Source organism: Rhinatrema bivittatum, chromosome 13 (assembly GCF_901001135.1).
Source record: "Rhinatrema bivittatum chromosome 13, aRhiBiv1.1, whole genome shotgun sequence".
In the NCBI taxonomy this organism is placed as follows: domain Eukaryota; kingdom Metazoa; phylum Chordata; class Amphibia; order Gymnophiona; family Rhinatrematidae; genus Rhinatrema; species Rhinatrema bivittatum.
The window spans coordinates 53,937,240-53,957,380 of NC_042627.1; the positions used below are offsets into that span (position 1 = coordinate 53,937,240).

General features: G+C 44.2%; 1 protein-coding gene across 1 annotated transcript in view; it reads right to left on the minus strand.

Annotated features, from left to right (window-relative positions):
* Positions 1 to 3,630: 3,630 nt before the first annotated feature.
* The window catches only part of LEO1 (LEO1 homolog, Paf1/RNA polymerase II complex component), a 75,048-nt gene continuing 58,537 nt past the window's right edge, over positions 3,631 to 20,141 (minus strand). Inside the window, 4 exon segments of the mRNA XM_029574862.1 lie at positions 3,631 to 3,918; positions 11,301 to 11,401; positions 19,339 to 19,467; positions 19,470 to 19,524. Coding sequence (XP_029430722.1) covers positions 3,811 to 3,918; positions 11,301 to 11,401; positions 19,339 to 19,467; positions 19,470 to 19,524 — 393 coding nt within the window. The 3' untranslated portion in view covers positions 3,631 to 3,810.

Consider the following 20,141-nt stretch of genomic DNA (forward strand, 5'->3'; position numbering starts at 1 on the left):
GTCAGTCCAAAAATAGCCCCGCAGTATTCCTGCGCAGTCCAGCACGATCGCAATCGCAGCTGCATCTTTGACTAGCCTAGTAATAATTGTGTTGGCACCTGCTCTCACAGCTGCCCGATGTGTGTACTTTTTTTTCTTTTTAATCAAAAACTTTCTCGGCCAGATGCACTGAAAAGATGAACCAGCCAGCAGCAGACAGAATAGCAGGGAGCAGAGAGCAGGACCAGACAGAGAAGAGGACTGTGCAGCAGGGCTGAGCCCAAAGTCTCCTTACCCTACTGGAGCTCTTTGCCTGTTAGGAGGAGAGCTGGAGCCACAGCCTTCACCTCATTCTTGTCCTGATTTGTCTCCTGAATTTTTTTTTTTTTTTTTTTTTTACAGACTCTCAAGTGAGGGAGGGAGCAAATGCTATCACCACCGGATGTCAAAATGGCCTGTTCAATCCTGGCAGGCCGAAATCCACAAGGATGCATATCCATCTCCTGCTGGAGACGGAGAAAAACTGGCTGGAGCCTGAGCAAAGCTATAGGAGGGTGACATCAGTGAGTTGTCGTTCCCTGTCTCCATCTGGTGGATGGAGTGCACAACCCACTGGTGTGGACTGGCTTGCCTGAATGAAGAGTAAATAGTTTAATTCCAATCGCGGATACATTAGGGGCAAAGAGGCAGGTTCCAATTCAACAATTTTAATTAGCCATGAAGCCCAAATCATCCAATGAAGTCACACGAGAGCAATATTCAGATCTGGCCAGCCTGCAAAGATATCCAGAACAATTTATCTTGCTAACTTTTTTTTTTTTTTTTTGAGATAATCAGTTGTGACACTGAATATACTCAAATATCTTAAATTTAGCTGGTTAACTTTACAACTACTCTGAGGCATTACCAGAATTAGCTAGATAAATAAACAAACTTATCCAGCTAATCTAACCCTGCCCCGGGGAACACCCCTATGTTATCCGGCTAAATTTTAGCAAGATAAGTGCCCAAAATATTCAAAAGTTGGCAATTAGCCAGATAACTCACAAAGTGAATTGGAACCAAGGACAATGTACTAATCAGTGTTGATAGAACTAGATCTCCACTACATTTCTATACATTGTAACAAAAGGTTTCTCTCAGTCATAGCTATAGTGTATCACAAAAATCTCCATTTAACTGTTTATTCAATTAATATTTATTGATGGCATGGAGTTCCTATGTTGTAAGAAATACATTTTCTTGAAGCGCAAATCCATTCCATTGTACTGAAAGTTTACCACTTTATTGAGATGCTCACATTTTTATTATCCCATTTCTCCCTGGAGGCCCAAGGCAAGAGAACAAACTAAAATACATCGAAACATCCTTCTACAAGCAGATTTAAGATTTTTTTTTTAGTTTATTTAATTAGAGGGACTCTAATATATTTATATGGATTTCAACATTAGTTCATAGAAATCTGTTTTCTTTGATCCAGTAGTTTCAACCTTTCTCCTGTTTTTCTACCACTTCAATTGGAGCCAGAGCTAAGATTCTGGAATAGTCAGGCTTCATTCACAAATTCCTAGGGATTTTTCTGTTATAAAAGGTCCACTCTCCTAGTTTGGTCCTGAGGCTGGGAGTCATGCATCAGTGCTCCTTCCAGAATCCTGTATAATGAGCTATAAATCCAGCTACCATGTGTCATCCTAATGGTGACCATCAGGGACACATGGCAAAATACAGGACATTTTCTTCCATCTGTCTGAATTACACAAGAGAGAGAGAGTGTGTGTGTGTGTGTGTGTGTATGTGTAAGGGAAATATTAGTTTTAAATTCTGCATGGCAGAATATTGCTTGGGCACGTTAAGAGATTTTCATTTAAGGAAATCATCCTGTAAAACATCCCCATCCACTAAAATCTTCCTTTTGAAGAATGGAAACTGAAGATACTGGGGATGGGACTACTCTATCCTTAAATATACTCAGTGACTTTACAACAGAGTGTTGCTCAAAAAAAAAAAAAAAGAAGATGATAGCATTTTTGAGCCAAAAGTCTACCCAATGAGAGATAAATCCTTTTGATGATTGGTTAACATGCAAATTGCAGTCAGATGAGTAAAACTAAATAAGAAATAACCTTGGGGTCATGTAAGATGCCTCTCTACTCTTCTCTATGTACAGACAATGCTAAAGTGTGTCTGTTTTTCCTCTATATCATCACTAAAATTCATCACTTCTTTACTCTCTGCATGCTACCAAAATATTCATCCAGTCTCTTATCACCCCCCACAGTCTACTGCAACTCTTTGGGGGCCTCTCAGTGAACCATCTTTCTCCATTGTAATCTTTTCAAAATTGAGCTGCATGATTTACCTTCAACGTTACTGTGACCACAGAACTCTTCTTAACTTACTACACTGGCTCCCTGCCCCCTTCAGCTACAAATGCATTCACTCTGCAGCTCCTCATTACCTATCTTCTCTTCTCTCTCCCTATACTCTGTCTCGTTAATTCCATACATCCAGCAAGTTACTCTTATCTGTGCCCTTCTTCTCCACTGCCAACTCCCATCTCTACGCTTTCCACCTTGCTCTGCTGAACACACTTCCTGTACCTGTGCATCATGCTCCCTTCTCTGGCCATATTCAAATCCAGTTTAAAAACTCATCTTTCTGAAGTTCATTTTAAATCCTAAGTACGCTACAATAAATACACTTCACACAGGTTCTTGTTTCTTATGTATATTTGTCTTGACTAGACTGCAAACTCCATGGAGCGCGGACTGTCTCTTATGTGAATCTGTACAGCACTGCACATGCCTAGTAGTACTTTATAAATGATAAATAATACTTTACTGTCATTTTATACAAAGCATTTGTAAGTTTGTATAATTATATATATACACACACAAGGTTTCTCTGCATAAACAAGAAGCCAAAACTATTAGCACATCTTTCAACAAACCTCAGTTACATGCCTACTAATAATTAAGTCATTAAATTTGCTTACAAATCTATCATTTTAGGAAAATATGTGGATGCTAGCAATTTTCAAACCAGGCAGCAATGATGTTAACCACTGTCCTTTGTATTATTGTTAAATACAGGGAATATTTGGAGAAGTAAAATATTTAAAGGATACTCTTCATGCTGCTGCAAAGGGAAGCCTTAGCGAATGCCGGCTTCTAGGGAACTGGTTTGATACTCTGTCTCCTCTACAGCTGGGCCCACTGCTCTTGTGCCTAAGAGGAGGCGAAGCAGTCTGAAGTCATTTCACCTCATTCCTGGGGGCGGAAGCCTGTGTCATTGCCCCTGCTGCGACACACATTTTTTAAAGATGTTATGAGAAAAGTATTTAAATGTTAAAACTAAAGCCCAGTCAAGAAGGTCCTTGCAGATGGCTGCATGCTAGAGATGCCCTTTCAAGGCAGCAGGAAAGTTGTCCTAACCAAATGCCATATGCTCTGCTTTACACGACAAATATAGGGTATCTTCCTGCATATTCCATTTACAAAAAGAAGTCTTGACTGGGTCTGTAGTTACTCTAAAACTAAATGAATGCGTCCATACACTCAAATGTAAAAATCAAAACAAAAAGAAAAATCTTTTCTAGCTCTGCCGATCTGCAGTCTCTAACTAATGTAATAAATAACGGGTAAACAGAAAAAAAAAGAACACACTTATGTTTATTGTTTACATCTTGAAACTACATAAAGACATCACTGAAAGATTATTTTATCAAAATATCTTCATTAGATTTACTTACATTATGGTTCTAATACGATTGTATAGTTCTGGTTCCTTTAAAAAAAAAAAAAAAAAGGAAGCTTCATCTGTCTCTATATCTTATAACTCTTCTTCTTCCTCCTCTTCATCACTGATGACATATTTCTTGTGCTTTTTATTTGCTTTGTCCTCTTCTTCTAGTTTTCTCTTTCCTGAAGATTCACTTTCCTGAAATTAATTTCATATACCATAAAATAAGGCAAAATCCACAATTTTTATGAAGAAATCACATTTTCAAATGACCGTCAAGCCACTGAGAGAAGCCGTGGAGAGAGAGAGCCAGCAGCCTTCACCGCCGAGCAGTCCCAGTTTTAGAAGTAGTTCTCAAGAAGCACTAGGAGTGACTGCTCAACTGAGGGGGGGAGCTAGCTCTCACCTCAGGAAATCACCAGCCAACCTGTCCCATCTCCTGACAGGTAAAGCCCCGTAAGTGAATATGCATGAAGCGGAGAATACTGGCAGGCTGATGTTGGTGCAGTACTATATGAGGATGACATCAGGAGTCAGTAGTCTCAGTCTCCATCTGCTGGTAGGAGTGCATAACCCCATTTGAGTGGCCTGGCCTGCCTCTATGAAGAGGAAGAATGGGATTTAATTCTGTGGTCATTAAAGCATGGTTGATGACCCTTTGGGAACATGACAAGCAGTCTGCAAAGACTGAAAAGCTTAATAATGGAAGCTAGATTACAAACTTCACAAACATCTGCAGTACATCCTCCTTACTTTCATCCCCTGAGTGCAGAGTCAGCTTGTGCACATACATACCCTTTCTGGTCATGTGCATAATCTTGCTTGCCCCATTTGGAAATGTACAAACCTTCACCTTTAAAACTGATGTAGCAGCTTTTGTTACTGTTGTCTTATCCCAGCTATATTAACTTAGTAGTTTTCCTTTAAAAATAAACTGCTACCCTGACATGTGCCTGGATGATCGTTCAGCATTTTTTTGTTTCTCCCCTTTTATTGTCTGTTTACTCTTACTTCTCAGCTAAAGACTGAACTGTGCTTCAGTATCTCCAGCTGTGCCTCTTCTCCTGCTCAGTGACTAATCAGAGGCTGAATCACTAACTCGTGGCCTAGCCCATGACTGATGGAGGGGTGGGGTTCTGAGATGCAGAAGGGAGATGCCATGGCAGAGCACTTATCCTGGTCTCGGCTGGTGCTGTGGTTTTATGGTCTGCTTTTAGAAAGATGACCAAGAAAATGTTTATTTTTCTCATTCTTCCAACCTCCTACTCAATGCAGATAGCAATTTTGTAGGAGAAAGTAAGCACTGCTACTTTCACAGGTCCAGCCTTCCAGCCATCAACATGAGCAGAGCTGTTGTACCTGACCCATAGGCAGAAAAAGGGAGGCTAAAACGTAACATAGAAAAGTAAATCCACTAGACAGAAGACAAGTCAGTGTTCATGTAACTTCTATCCAGCATCAATGTAAACAGCATGGAGCTTAATTAGCTTACTGTAGCTTTCTGATTTAATTGGCAGCACTAAGAGATATGAGCAAGGACAATACTGGTTAATGTATTTCAGATTTCAGTAAGTTCCAAATGTAAATCTCTTTCCAACTATAGAGAACATTTAAGACACAAGTACAAAGTATGTTTCCTATACACCTTTTAGTATATGTGGCCCCTGGAAATCTGAGTGAAAAAAAAATGAACTGAATGTTGCAGAAAGTGCTGGTGGGACAGAAGTACATCCAATTGTTTCTAACTTCCAGAAATACCAGCAGGACTGTCAGTTCTATTTGCTGATATTTTAAAACTGAAGTGAGAATCAGCAGAAAGTGCGATACAAATTTGAATTCACTTGACAAACAGACTAATAAAATGTTTCAAATAGGCTGTATTACTGATCTCATATAACTTACTCGCTAGAACACTTGAAATTAGAGATCTGTGAAATCCTTCCCCCGCCCTGCAACGTCAATTAAAGTGCCAGAGGCTATGCTCTCAATGCGAAGAGGAATCTGTCAAATTCTATCAGAAGCAGGGCACCAGCTTTACGAGGAAGCCCAGTTTCTGCCATGTGGTGGGTAAATAGGATTAATATGGTAGCTATGCAGAAGTGCTGCTTAAAAACAAATATTTGTTTGTAGAAATCTGGTGATTGCTATTTCAGCATCAAAACGTCATCAGTATAATCTCAACTAGGGTATCGAGAATTACAGTGAATTTTCATGAAATGAAACATGAAAACTGATGGTAGATGCCGGTCAAAAATAATGAAAAATCAAGGGGTCTTTTATAGTATGCATCCATGAGTTTGGGCTGACAAAGGGACATGAGTATATATATATATTTTTTTTTTTACAAGAATATGCACGCGCCAAACCTTCTGGTTTTTGCACTTGTCACTGCTGGTACAATTATTCTTAGTTTCCTTAGAACGCGCACATAATTCTCTGCAAACATCCTAAAAAATTAGTGTCTAAGGTACCAAAGTTATGAAATAGCACAATAGGTAGCACAAAAATGGATTTATTTAATGTAGTTAGTAGGAATAAGCCTCTTTATATAAAAGCCTTTCACTCAGTTTTCAGCAATAAATGAGGGCTCCTCTCCAAGCAATTTTGAAAATGTATTACAAATGATATTATTTCAAGCTTCAGCCCTTTTGGTTTTTGCTATATTTAATTCTTTATTCACTCTTATTTTGTTTATATGCCCTCAATGCAATTCCATAAATTGGGGTCATAAGATTCATATGCACAAACTGCATATTATTATTCTACAAAAAAAGACCAGTTTAAACATTTCATTTATAATGAAAGGGAAAAATAAAACTATCAGTCCAATTTAAATTACAGTACAGTCAGTTCCCATGCTCTCTAGAAACTATTCAATTCTAAAAATGATTAAATGAAAAGCTGAACTAAAACACCAGACCAGAATAATCGCATCTTATTACATTTCTTTAAGGGCTGAAGCAGCACAGCTTTGCGGAAACCAACACAGAGATAATAAAAACCTATGCTAAAATACTCCTGCTAAGTTTTTAGTGCAAAAGGTTAACTTCCAATGAAACATGGTAATGATATGCAGACTGCATAGTAGTTAAAAATGTGTGCTGTAAAGGTAGTTAAGTTTAACTCCCTGAAGTTAAAATTAAGTTTAATTCGCACCTCTAACTACTGAAATAAAAAAGAATAAATAGAGAGAGGAAGCATGGAATTATGAAATATTTGTACGCAGTTGATGTTACAACACTTAGACCCAGTTCAAGAAGGGCTAAGGAATAGGAGGTAGATGTTGAATTTCTGTCTATAGTAGGTAGCAGATTGACTGACTAGCAATAAACTGAAGCAAAGAACAGAAATATTCAAGATAGGATTGTGATCCTTTTAATGTTTTTTTTCCAATTTTGGTAGGGGGCACTCCTTGTTTTCCAGCAGATGAAGTCAGAAATGTTGGAAGAAGAATGAACTCACAGGTTTAATTAGAACCACATGTTCAGTTGTCATCTAGGAGATCATTTGGCAGGATCTGCTTAATTTGTCATTGTGGCCTTATTTTAGCCAGGACTACTGTAATGCCTGATCTAAGGGGCCAAAACAAACAGGCTACAATTAGTTCAAAATCTGGCTGCCAGGATCATCCTAGGCAAATCTCCTTTGCTGAGAACATTGCATTGGTTACCAATGGAGGTGAGGATATGATTCAAGCTCTTGGTCTTAACCATTTGGTTGTTGAAAGGGAATGGTCAAAGATATTTACAACAGGCCTTGAGCTGGAATTTCCCTAAACACAACCTCCAGTCTTCGCATGGATTGTCTGCTGAAAGCATGCAGCCAACAGGAGCAAGGCCTTTTCAGTGGTAGAGCCTCTATTATGGAACAGTTTGACTAAGGAAATTAGAGGTGAACTAAACCTGCCAAGACTCAGGATAAAAATAAAAACGATTCTGTTTTCACTAGGTGGATAGTAGATAAGCTGTGTAAGGGGTAAGATATTCCTAACCTGGCTACCTTACCATGTATCTAGTGGTTAATGTTGTGAGGATTGCGAGCTGGGTGTCTGGGGATTGGGGATTCAGGGGTAGGGGGAAGATTGGCATATGTAGTCAGATGATGGATAGAAATCTTCAGGCTGATTTGGTTGCAGCTATTTGTGTGGGGCTGTAATCATATAAGGCCAGGGGGCAGGAGACAGGTGATGTAGAAAGATTTTATTTTATATACTGATGTATCATTAAAATTTTTGTCACTATGCTGTTTTACATTGTGAAATTCAAACATTGTGGTGTACACAATTTATAACAAAAATGAACTGAACTGAAAGGCAGAGGATGTTATCACTGATAAACTAAATAGGATCTAGTACAGGCTAAGAGAAATCTGGTTCAAAATTGCAGAACGTTCAATGGAGCGCAGCTCCTGGACTCTTATTTCCTTTGGAAATATTGGACTGGTACAATAAGCAGAGCACTTGCAATAAATGACAAGGAATGAGCAGAAGTCAGGCTGAAAAGCCATCACTCCAAACAAGCCTTCTGTCCTCTACAAGTAAGAAAAATAATTTATTACTCCATGCAAGACATCCTTTCAAGACTCCTTCCCAGCTCACACGTTTACAGAGCAAAGCAAAGGATGACAGGATCTCGGCTGGAAGACACTGAGACTTCTCTCCCACTTTTGTGTTATGTGGCTGTAGATAACCTTGCTAGATTCCACAGTACTAGTGGCTGCCGCTATGCCTCTCGCTCTAAACAGCAAGCCCTGACTTTGAGGTATACACTAGAGATGTGCTTTCATTTGAAACTAAATTTCCCAGTTCTTTTCATTTTAAAAACAAAACAAAAGAAACACAAATGAAATTCTGTTCACTTTCATTTTGCTTTCAAAAAGCATCAGCTGCAGCCCATGTGAAAAGAAACTGCACTGGATTTGCAACTGTCCCATCCCTTCGGCTTTGGGGCTTGCCTACAGTCACCCAAACTCCCCACAGATCCTCCCGTCCCAGCCACTTTCCTCATCTGTGGGCTCAAGGAGTAGTAGTGAACCCCGTCACTCCTGTCTCAGTGGGTCCTTATTTTAAAATGGCACAGGCCGGCCATCTGTTGTACAGCTGTACCCATGGACCCATGGATGTGCTAAGCCGCTGGGAGTAAGGGGTCTAGAGCCTGTTGTGAGCAGGCCCAGAGTGGCTTTTCTTGATGGCAGGATCAGAGGCAAAGGGATGGGCCAAGACACTTCTCATTTTAAATAAACCAACAAAAACCAAAATGAAATGAAAACGTGCTCAGTGCACACCCCCTAATGCACACAGGTAAACCCATCGGCATTATGGCACATTTAAGAGCAAGATGCTCCAGAAACAGCCCTCGCCGAAATTTCAGAACATTTATAAACAGTCCTCTATTCCTATCCTACAGCTGGGGAATGCAAGGGACATTTTGTACAAATCACTGTTCCACCCTGCCACTGCGTGAGCAAGATACTTCCAGACAATTTTTTTTTGGCCCCAAAATCAAGCACAAGACTGCCCCAAGAATGAAGGTAGTTTCACACTCTGCCGTGGCAAGAAACACGAAGACAGACTGGAATTAAGAACTGCATGAGAAACAGGGAAATGGCTTATTCTACTGCGCTACTGTTGAATGCAATCATTTCAAGTGATTATTTTCAGAGTTCAAGTACGGGATTGAAAAAAAAAACAACAAGGAACCGAAGTCCATCTGAAAGTGATGATAATGCTGAAATGAGCTCAGCTTTGCGATAACAAAAATAAATGAGTGAATATAGGGTCACTTCCTTATAACTGGTAACCTTAACAGTTAAAAACAAAAGCTATGCTCATGTATGGCTAGAATTCCAATGTAATGAGAGAGTCCATGTGGAGATAAGTCTCTGCCAATGGAGTCCTCTGTACTGCCTATGTGTGGCTTTCAAATCTTATCTGCTCAATTTCCTGGGTACAGATCTCTTCTTTACACATTACACTGTACGTCAGCATGGATTAGGAAACTCTGGATGATTTCCACAGTGGGGGGAGGGGGGCGGACATTAGCTTCCTTTGGCTGCTGGTATTCATTTCTGTCAGTTGTACATTCCATTGCAATGACTTATTACAAGGAGTCTCTGTAATAAAAAGTGTGTATACAGGTGCAGAAATTCATCATCACAGAAGGGGACTTCTGTGGGTAAAAACAGTGGGTTTTTGTTTTTTTAAAATTTATTTAAAATGAATTATCAACCACCTCCATTGCCCAACTGGGCTATCCAAAGTAGAAACAGCCACTTACAAAAATGCACGCATGATGTGCATGTTCGTGTGTACGTTTTACCCCAGCTAGGCGGAGCTATTCACGAGGTTTTCACTTAAGCACATATGTTAGCATTTTCACGAGTATGCATGTAAAATCTACCAAAACATTTCTGCACAGAATTCAGCATGTGTAGTTGCATGCGGGTCATTTCGGTGGGATCATTTTCAAAAGGGAAGGTACATGCACACTTTCCTTTTGAAAACTGGTGTAAACTTATACCATATCTGTCATGTAATTTATGGGGAAATTCTAAAATTACCCCCATGTGAGAAATTTTCAAAAGCTATTTACCCAGGTAAGCAGACAGGCTGAAATGTGCCTACCCTGACTGCAGGAAAAAAAGTATGTAGGTAGGACTCTGCAACGTGCCTACTTTTACCTGTGGGAAAAGCAGGTGGGATCAGAGGCTCGGAAGACGGTGCCATAGGTACCGCATTTTTCGCTCCATAAGACGCACTTTTTTCCCCCCAAAAGTGGGGGGAAAATGTCTGTGCGTCTTATGGAGCGAACATAAAAATAAAAAACTAACTACAACCCTCCACCCTCCTGATCCCCCCAAAATCTGCCAAAAGTCCCTGGTGGTCCAGCAGGGGTCTGGGAGCAATCTCCTGCACTTGGGCCGTCGGCTGCCAGTAATCAAAATGGCGCCGACGGCCCTTTGCCCTTACTATGTCACAAAGGCCGACGGCCCAAGTGCAGGACCCCTGCTGGACCACCAGGGACTTTTGGCAGGTTTTGGGGGGGTCAGGAGGGTGGGGCGTTGTAGTTAATTAAATTTAAAGGGTTGGGATGGGGGTTCCCACAGAAAGAGAACGATAAAAGTTTTCTGATCTGGGGAGTGGACCAAAATGGCCCTCCCCAGAAAACGAAATGGGGACAAAAAAAAAAATTTTATGCACTCCCCTAATTTGCTCCATAAGACACACAGATGCCCGGGAACAGAGCCGGTTTAGCACACTATTTTTTTTTATTTTTTTTTAATTTTCCCCCTCTGAATCTTAGGTGCGTCTTATGGAGCGAAAAATACGGTAGTTTACATTTTCATGACTTGGCCCATTGTGTTTCCAAGAAAAAGAATCTGCAGAAAGAGCTGGTGCAAATCTCTGCATCTACTTTTTCCCTGAGGAAATTTTCAAAGGGAAAATATATGGGTACTTTCTCTCTTGAAGTGGTGCAAAGCCCATGGGGGAAAAATTCCTGCAGACTTTGCAACAATCCATATATATTTGAAAACTGTCCTCAGAGAAATATAAACATCTTAAAAGACTGCTCTCAGCTCACCTCCTCATCACTGTTGAGTTTCTTTGCTTTGAGTAATCTCTGTGTTTTGTCTTCATCGGAGCCTTCATCACTGTCCGAAGAATAGATTCTAGCTCGGTCATCTGTAAAAGAAGTAAGGCTGCATAAACAGACAGCATCACTAAGCACTCTGAATTACAAGATATTTCCAGTTTAGCTTTGCCATCATCATACTGCCCTATGAATGAGATATTAAAACAAGACTTCTCTGTGGGCATGGCACTTTTCACAAAAGTTAGCAATACTTCTTCCACCTATCAGAACTAAACTGCAGGTTATTGTAGAAAATATCTAAAAAAAATAACTCTTCCTCATGTTAAATGTATGCAGGCCTTATAACAAAAAAAAAAAAAAAAGCCTTACCTTGGACAAAAGCACTATACAGCAACTACTAATACTAAAGGCTAAATGTTTAAATGTTTCAGATGTCTGTAGGTTCAAGGATGAAATCATTGGTCTCTAGACTTGCAGGGTTTCCCCAAAGCTGTCCTGGGGACCCCACAATTAGTTGGGTTTTCAGGATATCCATGATGATTTTACATGAGATAAATTTGCATATACTTTCTCACGCTTAGTCATTGTGGATATCCTGAAAATTGGCCTGGCTGTGAGGTCCCCAGGACCGATATGGGAAGCCCTATACTTCAGCACCAACAAAACAAAATGTGATCCTGGTGTCACGTGGCAATGGCATTCTCTGTCTTAGAGCTCCTCCATGTGGCATTATTTCAAATGGCAACTGTACCTTTAAAAAAAAAAAAGAAGATAGCACTTTCCTTTGGTTATGAGGATGATGAATTTTAATAACTTCTGGGGTGCCACTGTATGTTGGGAGCGTTCATCAATATGAGGGGCTCCAAGCAGCTGTCTGCACAGCATTTCCAATGTTTCGTTCAACAGTGAAGCTAAGAACAGAGCTGAAAAGTGGAGACTCATGTCCATCATTGTAACAGTGAGGGCCTCTGTTCTGTTTGTCATGATATTGTGAAAGATCATGAATTGTATTCATATTGTTTTATGCTCAATTTGAATTTAATTTACACTATTTTAGAATGCCATTTTTTTTTTAGATACGTTTCTTTGTCATGTTTGGTTGCTGTTTTGCTAGTTTTTGATATGTAGCTTTGATTTGTAGTTTATATTTAATATCTGATGTGTGTTTTATTCTTCCCTAACTACAGGAAAATTAGTTCTTACCTGTTAATTTTTGTTCCTGTAGTACCACGGATCAGTCCAGACCATGGGTTGAGCCTCCTTTCCAGCAGGTGGAGACAGACCAAAACTGAAAGGGTATCCTATATGAGGACAGAGCCTACCCTGTAGCCCATCAGTATAACCATTGTCAAAACAGAGAAGATAAACACCATGGAACAAGCAAGTAACAGAAGAACTCGAGCAAACCACAAGAGAACTCTGAAAATATTGAACAAGGAACATCAGGGAATAAATGAATGAACTCCATGTATGGACAGTCTTGCATGAATGCCCACAATCATCACATGGATGCTTCCGGTGCCTCCAATGAGGAAATACATAGCATAATGATCTTCGAGCGGACAGAATGATAGAAAGGGAAGGGCGTCTGGATTGATCCGTGGTACTACAGGAACGAAAATTAACAGGTAATAACTAATTTTCCTTTCCCTGTACGTACCTGGATCAGTCCAGACCATGGGATGTACCAAAGCTTCCCTAGACAGGGTGGGACCTTGACAGTCCCGCTCGAAGCACTTGCCGCCCAAAAGAACCAAAAACCGGAGCTTGCACATCCAGACGGTAGTGTCAAGCAAAAGTATGCAAGGATGTCCAAGTGGCAGCCCTGCAAATCTCCTGCAGAGAGACCAATTGACTCTCCGCCCAGGAAGTAGCTTGAGAGCACAATGAGTGAGCCTTAAGGCCCTCGGGAACCGCTCGACCTTGGCAAAGATAGGCCGAGGAGATCACTTCCTTCAACCACCACGCAATAGTGGTCTTAGAAGCCGGCTTGCCCCGATTGGGCCCACTCCAAAGGACAAAAAGATGATCTGAGACCCGTAAGTCATTGGTGACCTGGAGATAGCGAAGTAGAACTCATTTGACATCTAGCTTACAGAGATCGCCCCCAGCCGTACCTGCAATCTCCTCTGGGGAAAACGCAGGGAGATCCATCGACTGGTTGACATGGAAGTTAGAAACAACCTTTGGTAAGAAGGAAGGGACCGTCTTGAGGGATTACCCCGGAATCGGAAAAATGCAAAAAGGGTTCCCGACAGGACAGCGCTTGGATCTTGGAGATCCGGTGAATGGAGGAGATAGAGACGAGGAAGACAGTCTTGAGCATAAGATCCTTTAACGTAGCGCGACGGAGAGGTTCGAACGGAGCTGCACAGAGGGCCCGGAGGACCCCGACGGGTAAGTGGACCGGGAAGGTGGACGTAGGTGCTTGCCCTTCAAGAACCGAATCACGTCCGGGTGTCCCGCTAAGGAGTGGCCTTCTACCCGACCCAGGAGAGAGCCAAGAGCTGAGACTTGTACGCACAGAGAACTAAAAGAAAGCTCCTTGGAAAGCCCTGTCTGGAGAAAAGGACCAACGAGACCGGGGCAGAGCGCGCTGAGACACCCGACTCCACACAAACAGATTAAAAAACCTTCCAGATACGCACGTAAGCCAGAGAAGTCGACTGCTTTCGGGCCCGCAGCAAGGTGGAGATGACCTCTTCCTTGTAGCCCTTACGCCTCATGCGTCGCCGTTCAAAAGCCAGGCCGCTAGACAGAAGCGATCGGCCTGGTCGAAAAATACGGGTCCCTGCCGGAGAAGCCGAGGAAGGTGGCCTAGCCGCAGAAGTCCGTCCTTCACCAGGTTGTCAAGATCCGCGAACCACGGCCTGCGTGGCCACTCGGGTGCTACCAGAACCATGGGTCCCCGATGGAGTTCTATTCTTCTGAGAACTATCCCCACTAAGGGCCACGGGGGGGGGGGGGGGGGGATGGAACACGTACAGAAGGAAGTCCGCTGGCCAGGGGAGAGCTAGAGCATCCACGCCCTCCGAGCTGTGCTCCCTCCAGTGGCTGAAGAACTGATTTGCCTTGGCATTGTGGAGGGTCGCCATGAGGTCCAGGTGGGGGGGACCCCACCTGTCGACGATCAGATCCATGGCCGCAGCCGAGAGTTTCCACTCCCCCGGATCGAGTGACTGACGACTGAGAAAAATCGGCCTGAACATTCTCCTTGCCCACAATGTGGAAGGCCGCCAGGCACTGCAGATGTCACTCGGCCCAGGCGAAGAGACAGCTGGTTTCTAGGGCCACCAGCAGACTGCGGGTGCCCCCTTGACAATTGATGTAAGCCATGGTGGTGTTGTTGGAAAGAACCCTCACCGCTTTGCCACGGATGAGGGGGAGAAACTCCTGAAGGGCCAAGAGCACCGCTCGAGTCTCCAATCGATTGATGTGCCAGCGAGACTGAGCTGTCGACCAGATCCCCTGGGTGGACTGGGAAAGACAGACCGCACCCCAGCCCGAGAGACTGGCATCCGTGGTTACTATCATCCACTGTGGGGCTTGGAGAGGCATTCCCTGTAGGAGATGAAAAAGGGAAAGCCACCACTGCAAGTCGGCGACTGTAGAGTCCAAGAATGGGAGGACTATGTGAAACTGTTCCGACACCGGCTGCCAACGGGATAGCAAAGCTTTCTGTAACGGTCGCATATGAGCAAAAGCCCAGGGGACTAGGTCGATGGTGGATGCCATGGATCCCAGGATCTGTAGGTAGTCCCAGGCCGTCGGAAGAAGTAGCGAGATCAGATTCTGAATCTGGTCGATCAACTTGAGAGCCCTTGCACGCGGCAAGAAGACCTTGCCCACCCGGGTGTCGAAGTGGGCTCCCAGGAACTCTAACTCCTGGGAGGGCTGAAGGTTGCTCTTGGAGAAATTCACTATCCACCCGAGAGACGCGAGGAGAGCCAACACACAATCCACCGCCTGCCGACAAAGAGCCTCCGACTTGGCCCGCACGAGCCAGTCGTCCAGGTAGGGGTGAACAAGAATTCCTTCTCTGTGGAGAGCCACCGCCACCACCACCATGACCTTGGTGAAGGTGCGAGGCGCGGCCTCGAGGCCGAAAGGGAGCACCTGAAACTGGAAATCCCGAATGAGGACATGGAAGCAAAGATACTTCTGGTAATCGCAGTGAATCAGAATATGAAATACGCCTCTGTCAGTTCGAGCGAGGCGAGGAACTCTCCAGGGCGAACCGCCGCGATAACCGCTCGCAGGGTTTCCATTCGGAAATGCGGGATCTTGACGGCCCAGTTGACTCTTTTGAGGTCTAAGATCGGACGAAAAGACCCGTCCTTCTTGGGGACGACGAAGTAAATAGAATACTGGCCTGCGCCAAGCTCCTTCTCCGGAACTGGGACCACTGCGCCCAAACTCAGGAGCCTGGTGAGGGTTTGCTCCACCGCTTCCCGCTTGGACCACCCGCATGGGGAAAAAAGAAAAAGATCCGGTAGGTCGCGAACAATTTCGAAGGCGTACCTGTCTCTGATAATGTCAAGGACCCCCTGGTCCAATGTGATCTTGACCCATTCCTCGAAAAACAGGGAGAGGCGGCTGCTGAGGAAGGGGACTGAGGAATGAGCCAAGTGAACTTCATTGGGTGGCCTGCTTGGGGGTGGAGCGCGTGGGCTGGCCCTTGCGAAAGGGACGACGCCCACGAAAGGGCTGTGACCAAGACTGAGAGCAAGAAGAAGAACCCCTCGAGGAGCCACTCCGGCCGCGTGGGGTATACCGTTTCTGACCCCGGAAGCGAGGACGAGAGGGTGTAAAAGGAGCGGGATGGCCTCGGATGGTCCTTCGGGAGCTTATGGACCTTATTATCCCCCAAGGAGTCCATAAGCTTCTTGAGGTCACACCAAAAAGGAGCTTACCTTTGAAAGGCAACGTGCCCAGCCGGGCCTTGGAGGATGGATCGGCCGACCACTTGCGCAGCCAGAGGAGTCGTCTGGCGGAGACCACCGAGGTCATCGCCCTAGACTGAACGCGAATGAGGTCATAGAGCGCATCAGCCCCATAAGTGACTACGGCTTCGAGACGCTCAGCCTGTTCTGCCTCTGCTGACAGGAGGTCCTGGTTGCAGAGTAACTGTTGAACCCACCTGAGACCTGCCCATGGCATGAGACTGCTGCAAAAAGTCACACGAACCCCCAGCGCCAAGATATCAAAAATGCGCTTCATATGTGCCTCGAGTTTGAAGTCCTGGGCGTCTTTCAGGGCCGTCAATCCCTCCACAGTGATGGTGGTATGTTTGGTGACTGCAGAGACAGAGGAATCCACTGAGGGATTTTTTGAAATTTCCAAACACTCCTCCAGGAGGGGGTAGAGCTTATCCATGGCCCGCGCCACCCGGAGGCCCGCTTTGGGAGCCTCCCATTGGCAACAGCTTGTGCATGGGATGAAAAGGGAAGGCGGTAGCCGGAGCCCTGAGTCCTGCCAGGACCGCGTCCATATCTTTGGGCAAAGAGGCCGTAAGGGTGTCCGCGGGGAGCCCCTCCAACCCCAATTCCTGGAGGACAAAAGGGATGAGGGGTTCCAGCTCCTCCCTGCAGAACATCCGTAGGACCCTGGGGTCATCCCCCTCCAGGGAAGGAAGGGTACCCTCTGCATCAAGGGAGGCGTCAGGATCCGGGAGTACCGGGTCCACCGGGGCGCACCCTCGGGACCACCTGCATCCAAACAGGCCCCGGGGGCTCCGCAGCTGGGCCAAAAGTCAACGGCGCGGGGATTTTTTTTTTTTTGCCGGGAGGGGGTCAAGGGGGGGACCTTCCTCCTCCTCCTGCAGGCTGGCTAAATAGGATTTATGCAGGAGGAGGACAAATTCCGTTGAAAAACGGGCCCTAGATTTCCCGGGTGGGGGAGGAGGGGTCAGGGAATTCATCCTGGGGGCCCGCGGGGCTCAAATCGGGGAGAGACTGAAAAATTGGCCCCCCACCCCCAGGCAGCTCCGAAAAGGGAGCCGCTGAAAATAGGCCTGGCCATGCTGTGGGGACTCGATCCCCGGACTAAATTTGCCTGCCCTGCCAAGGAGGGACCTTCCCCACCCGGCAGGCAAGCAGAACAGAGGCTCTCTCGCGAAAATCGTGACGAGGGCTGTCCACAGGAGAGGCAGGCAGCCTGACGCGGCATAGGGAGAGCTGCTCTGAAGAAAAAAAACTGCAGAAAAAAAAGTTTGATTGGCAGCTTGCAGGCCCGGAGTGAAGCAGGGGGGAATCCTGCTGACTCCTGCCTTTCTGGCTGCCGGTTGAAGCCCTCTGAAGACCAAAATGAAAAACAAAATGGGTCTATTGCTGTAAGGTAAGTTAAAAAGCACTTTGAATACTTTTAACTGGTTTTTTGTTTTTTTGTTTGTTTTTTTATACAGACTGAGCACAGCAGTGGGGAACTAAGCTCCTTCGGCAGCCAGAGGAGGGGGAGACGAGACCTGGACCACCAGACTCGGTCCCCACACCTGGAAGCGCCCACAGACTCAGGCTATGCAGTGCACAAGGGGCAAAGCCCCCCTGAGTCCGGCAAGAGCCAAGAGACGGGACCGTCTCCTGCACCAAAGAAAAACTAAAACTCCCTGTCAGAGTTGGGTTTTTTTTTTTACAGGAAAAAGATCACACTAGATCCCTAAGGAATAAGTACTTGCTTGATCCATGAAGAAAAGAAAAGGCTGACTAGCCTAGAGCAGGAGACCGAAGGGTGAACTGCTACACCTGCTGGAGACAGACGAATACTGAAGGGTTACAGGATAGGTTCTGTCCTCATATAGGATATCCTTTCAGTTTTAATCTGTCTCCACCTGCTGGAAAGGAGGCTCAACCCACAGTCTGCACTGATCCGGGTACGTACAGGGAATGTGAATTAGCTAAAATGTTGTCCATGGCAGCCAGAGAACTCACTATTACTGAGAGATGTGATTTTTTTTTTTATGGACATCAAATAAGTTGAAACTCCTGGTACGGTTCATACACAGAGTTTAAGAGATGTATACAGTGGGCCTAGTGCATGTTACACAGTGACAATTACAGGTAACTAGGTTTTGTTGCAGAACCCAGTTAAAATCCCAAAATTTAGAGGGGGAAATTTTCAAATAGCAGCATAGTTACAAACTATGCGGGTGCTTTCTATGTGTGAGCTTTATACAAATGTTTAAAGAGAAACAACTATATTGTTTCTTTTTTAAAACAAGCAGTTTCGAAATGCTAAGAATCTGTGTACTTTGCTCTTGCTTTGTGTGCGGGTGACAAAATAGCACATGCCCTTTTGAAAATTGAAAGCAAATTAGTAGTGCAGCAGTCACAACTGAAAAACCATTCTATTTGAAAAGTCCAAAGTGATTGCAGAAATCAGGCAGCAATTGTTTCGAATATCAAGAAATGGTTTATTCAAATCCTTGAAACACTGATGTTCACAGGTGACATGAAAGTGGCTGCGTCCCCCGACACGTACATGTTTCGCGGACATGCTGCATCAATCAGGACGGATTTACTGCTTACGTCAATAAAACTCCTGACACTGTATACAGATCTATGTACAAGTGTTTCATTGACACAAGCATTAAATCCATCCCTCCTGCTGTAGCATGTCTGCAAAACATGTGCCTGTCGGGGGACTCTGACACTTTCATGACATCTGTGAACATTTCTGCGACCACTTTTGACATTTGGAATAGAATGGCTCTTCAGTTGTGACTGCTGCACTACTAATTGGTTTTCTATTCATAACTGTGTGGTGCGGATTATTCCCTCTTGTTATATTGGCTTTTGAAAATTGAACCTAAACACCTCCACAGGAACATCTTTTTCCCCACAGCTAAAAATACTCATCGTATCGCATATGCTTAGCTGCATTTGTAGAAAATTTTTCAATCAGGCCATTTTACCCAGGTACATAGGAATTCCATCTAATTGTCCGGGGAAATGCCTTTGAAAACTGCCCATATTACTCTAAACCTTGGATGGCTATAACTGGTTAAGTAATGATAGCTCTTAAACAGTACCTCTTGTGCCTCCTTTGTATCTGTTCTTAATAGCTGCCAGGCTGATGGCTTCCTCGCCTTCCTCCTCCTCATCATAACGATCGGGTTCCAGGTAGTTTGCACTCAGTCCGCGCTGATGCTGCTTCTCCTCATGCGACGCTGCTGAGACTCTCTGCGGATTGATGCTCTCAGCCTTTCTTCTTCTTTCTAAGAGCGAGAGGAAGTAGGACAAGACATGGGCAGGGAAGGGTTTTTAGGCTCCAAATTAAAAATGTCATAATGCCTCTGTATCGCTCCATGGTGAGACCGCACCTTGAATACTGTGTACAATTCTGGTTGCCGCATCTCAAAAAAGATATAGTTGCGATGGAAAAGGTACAGAGAAGGGCAACCAAAATGATAAAGGGGATGGAACAGCTCCCCTATGAGGAAAGGCTGAAGAGATTAGGACTGTTCAGCTTGGAGAAGAGACGGCTGAGGGGGATATGATAGAGGTCTTTAAGATCATGAGAGGTCTTGAACGAGTAGATGTGACTCTGTTATTTACACTTTCGAATAATAGAAGGACTAGGGGGCATTCCATGAAGTTAGCAAGTAGCACATTTAAGACTAATCGGAGAAAATTATTTTTCACTCAATGCACAATAAAGCTCTGGAATTTGTTGCCAGAGGATGTGGTTAGTGCAGTTAGTGTAGCTGGGTTCAAAAGAGGTTTGGATAAATTCTTGGAGGAGAAGTCCATTAATGGCTATTAATCAATTATACTTAGGGAATAGCCACTGCTATTAATTGCATCAGTACCATGGGTTCTTCTTAGTGTTTGG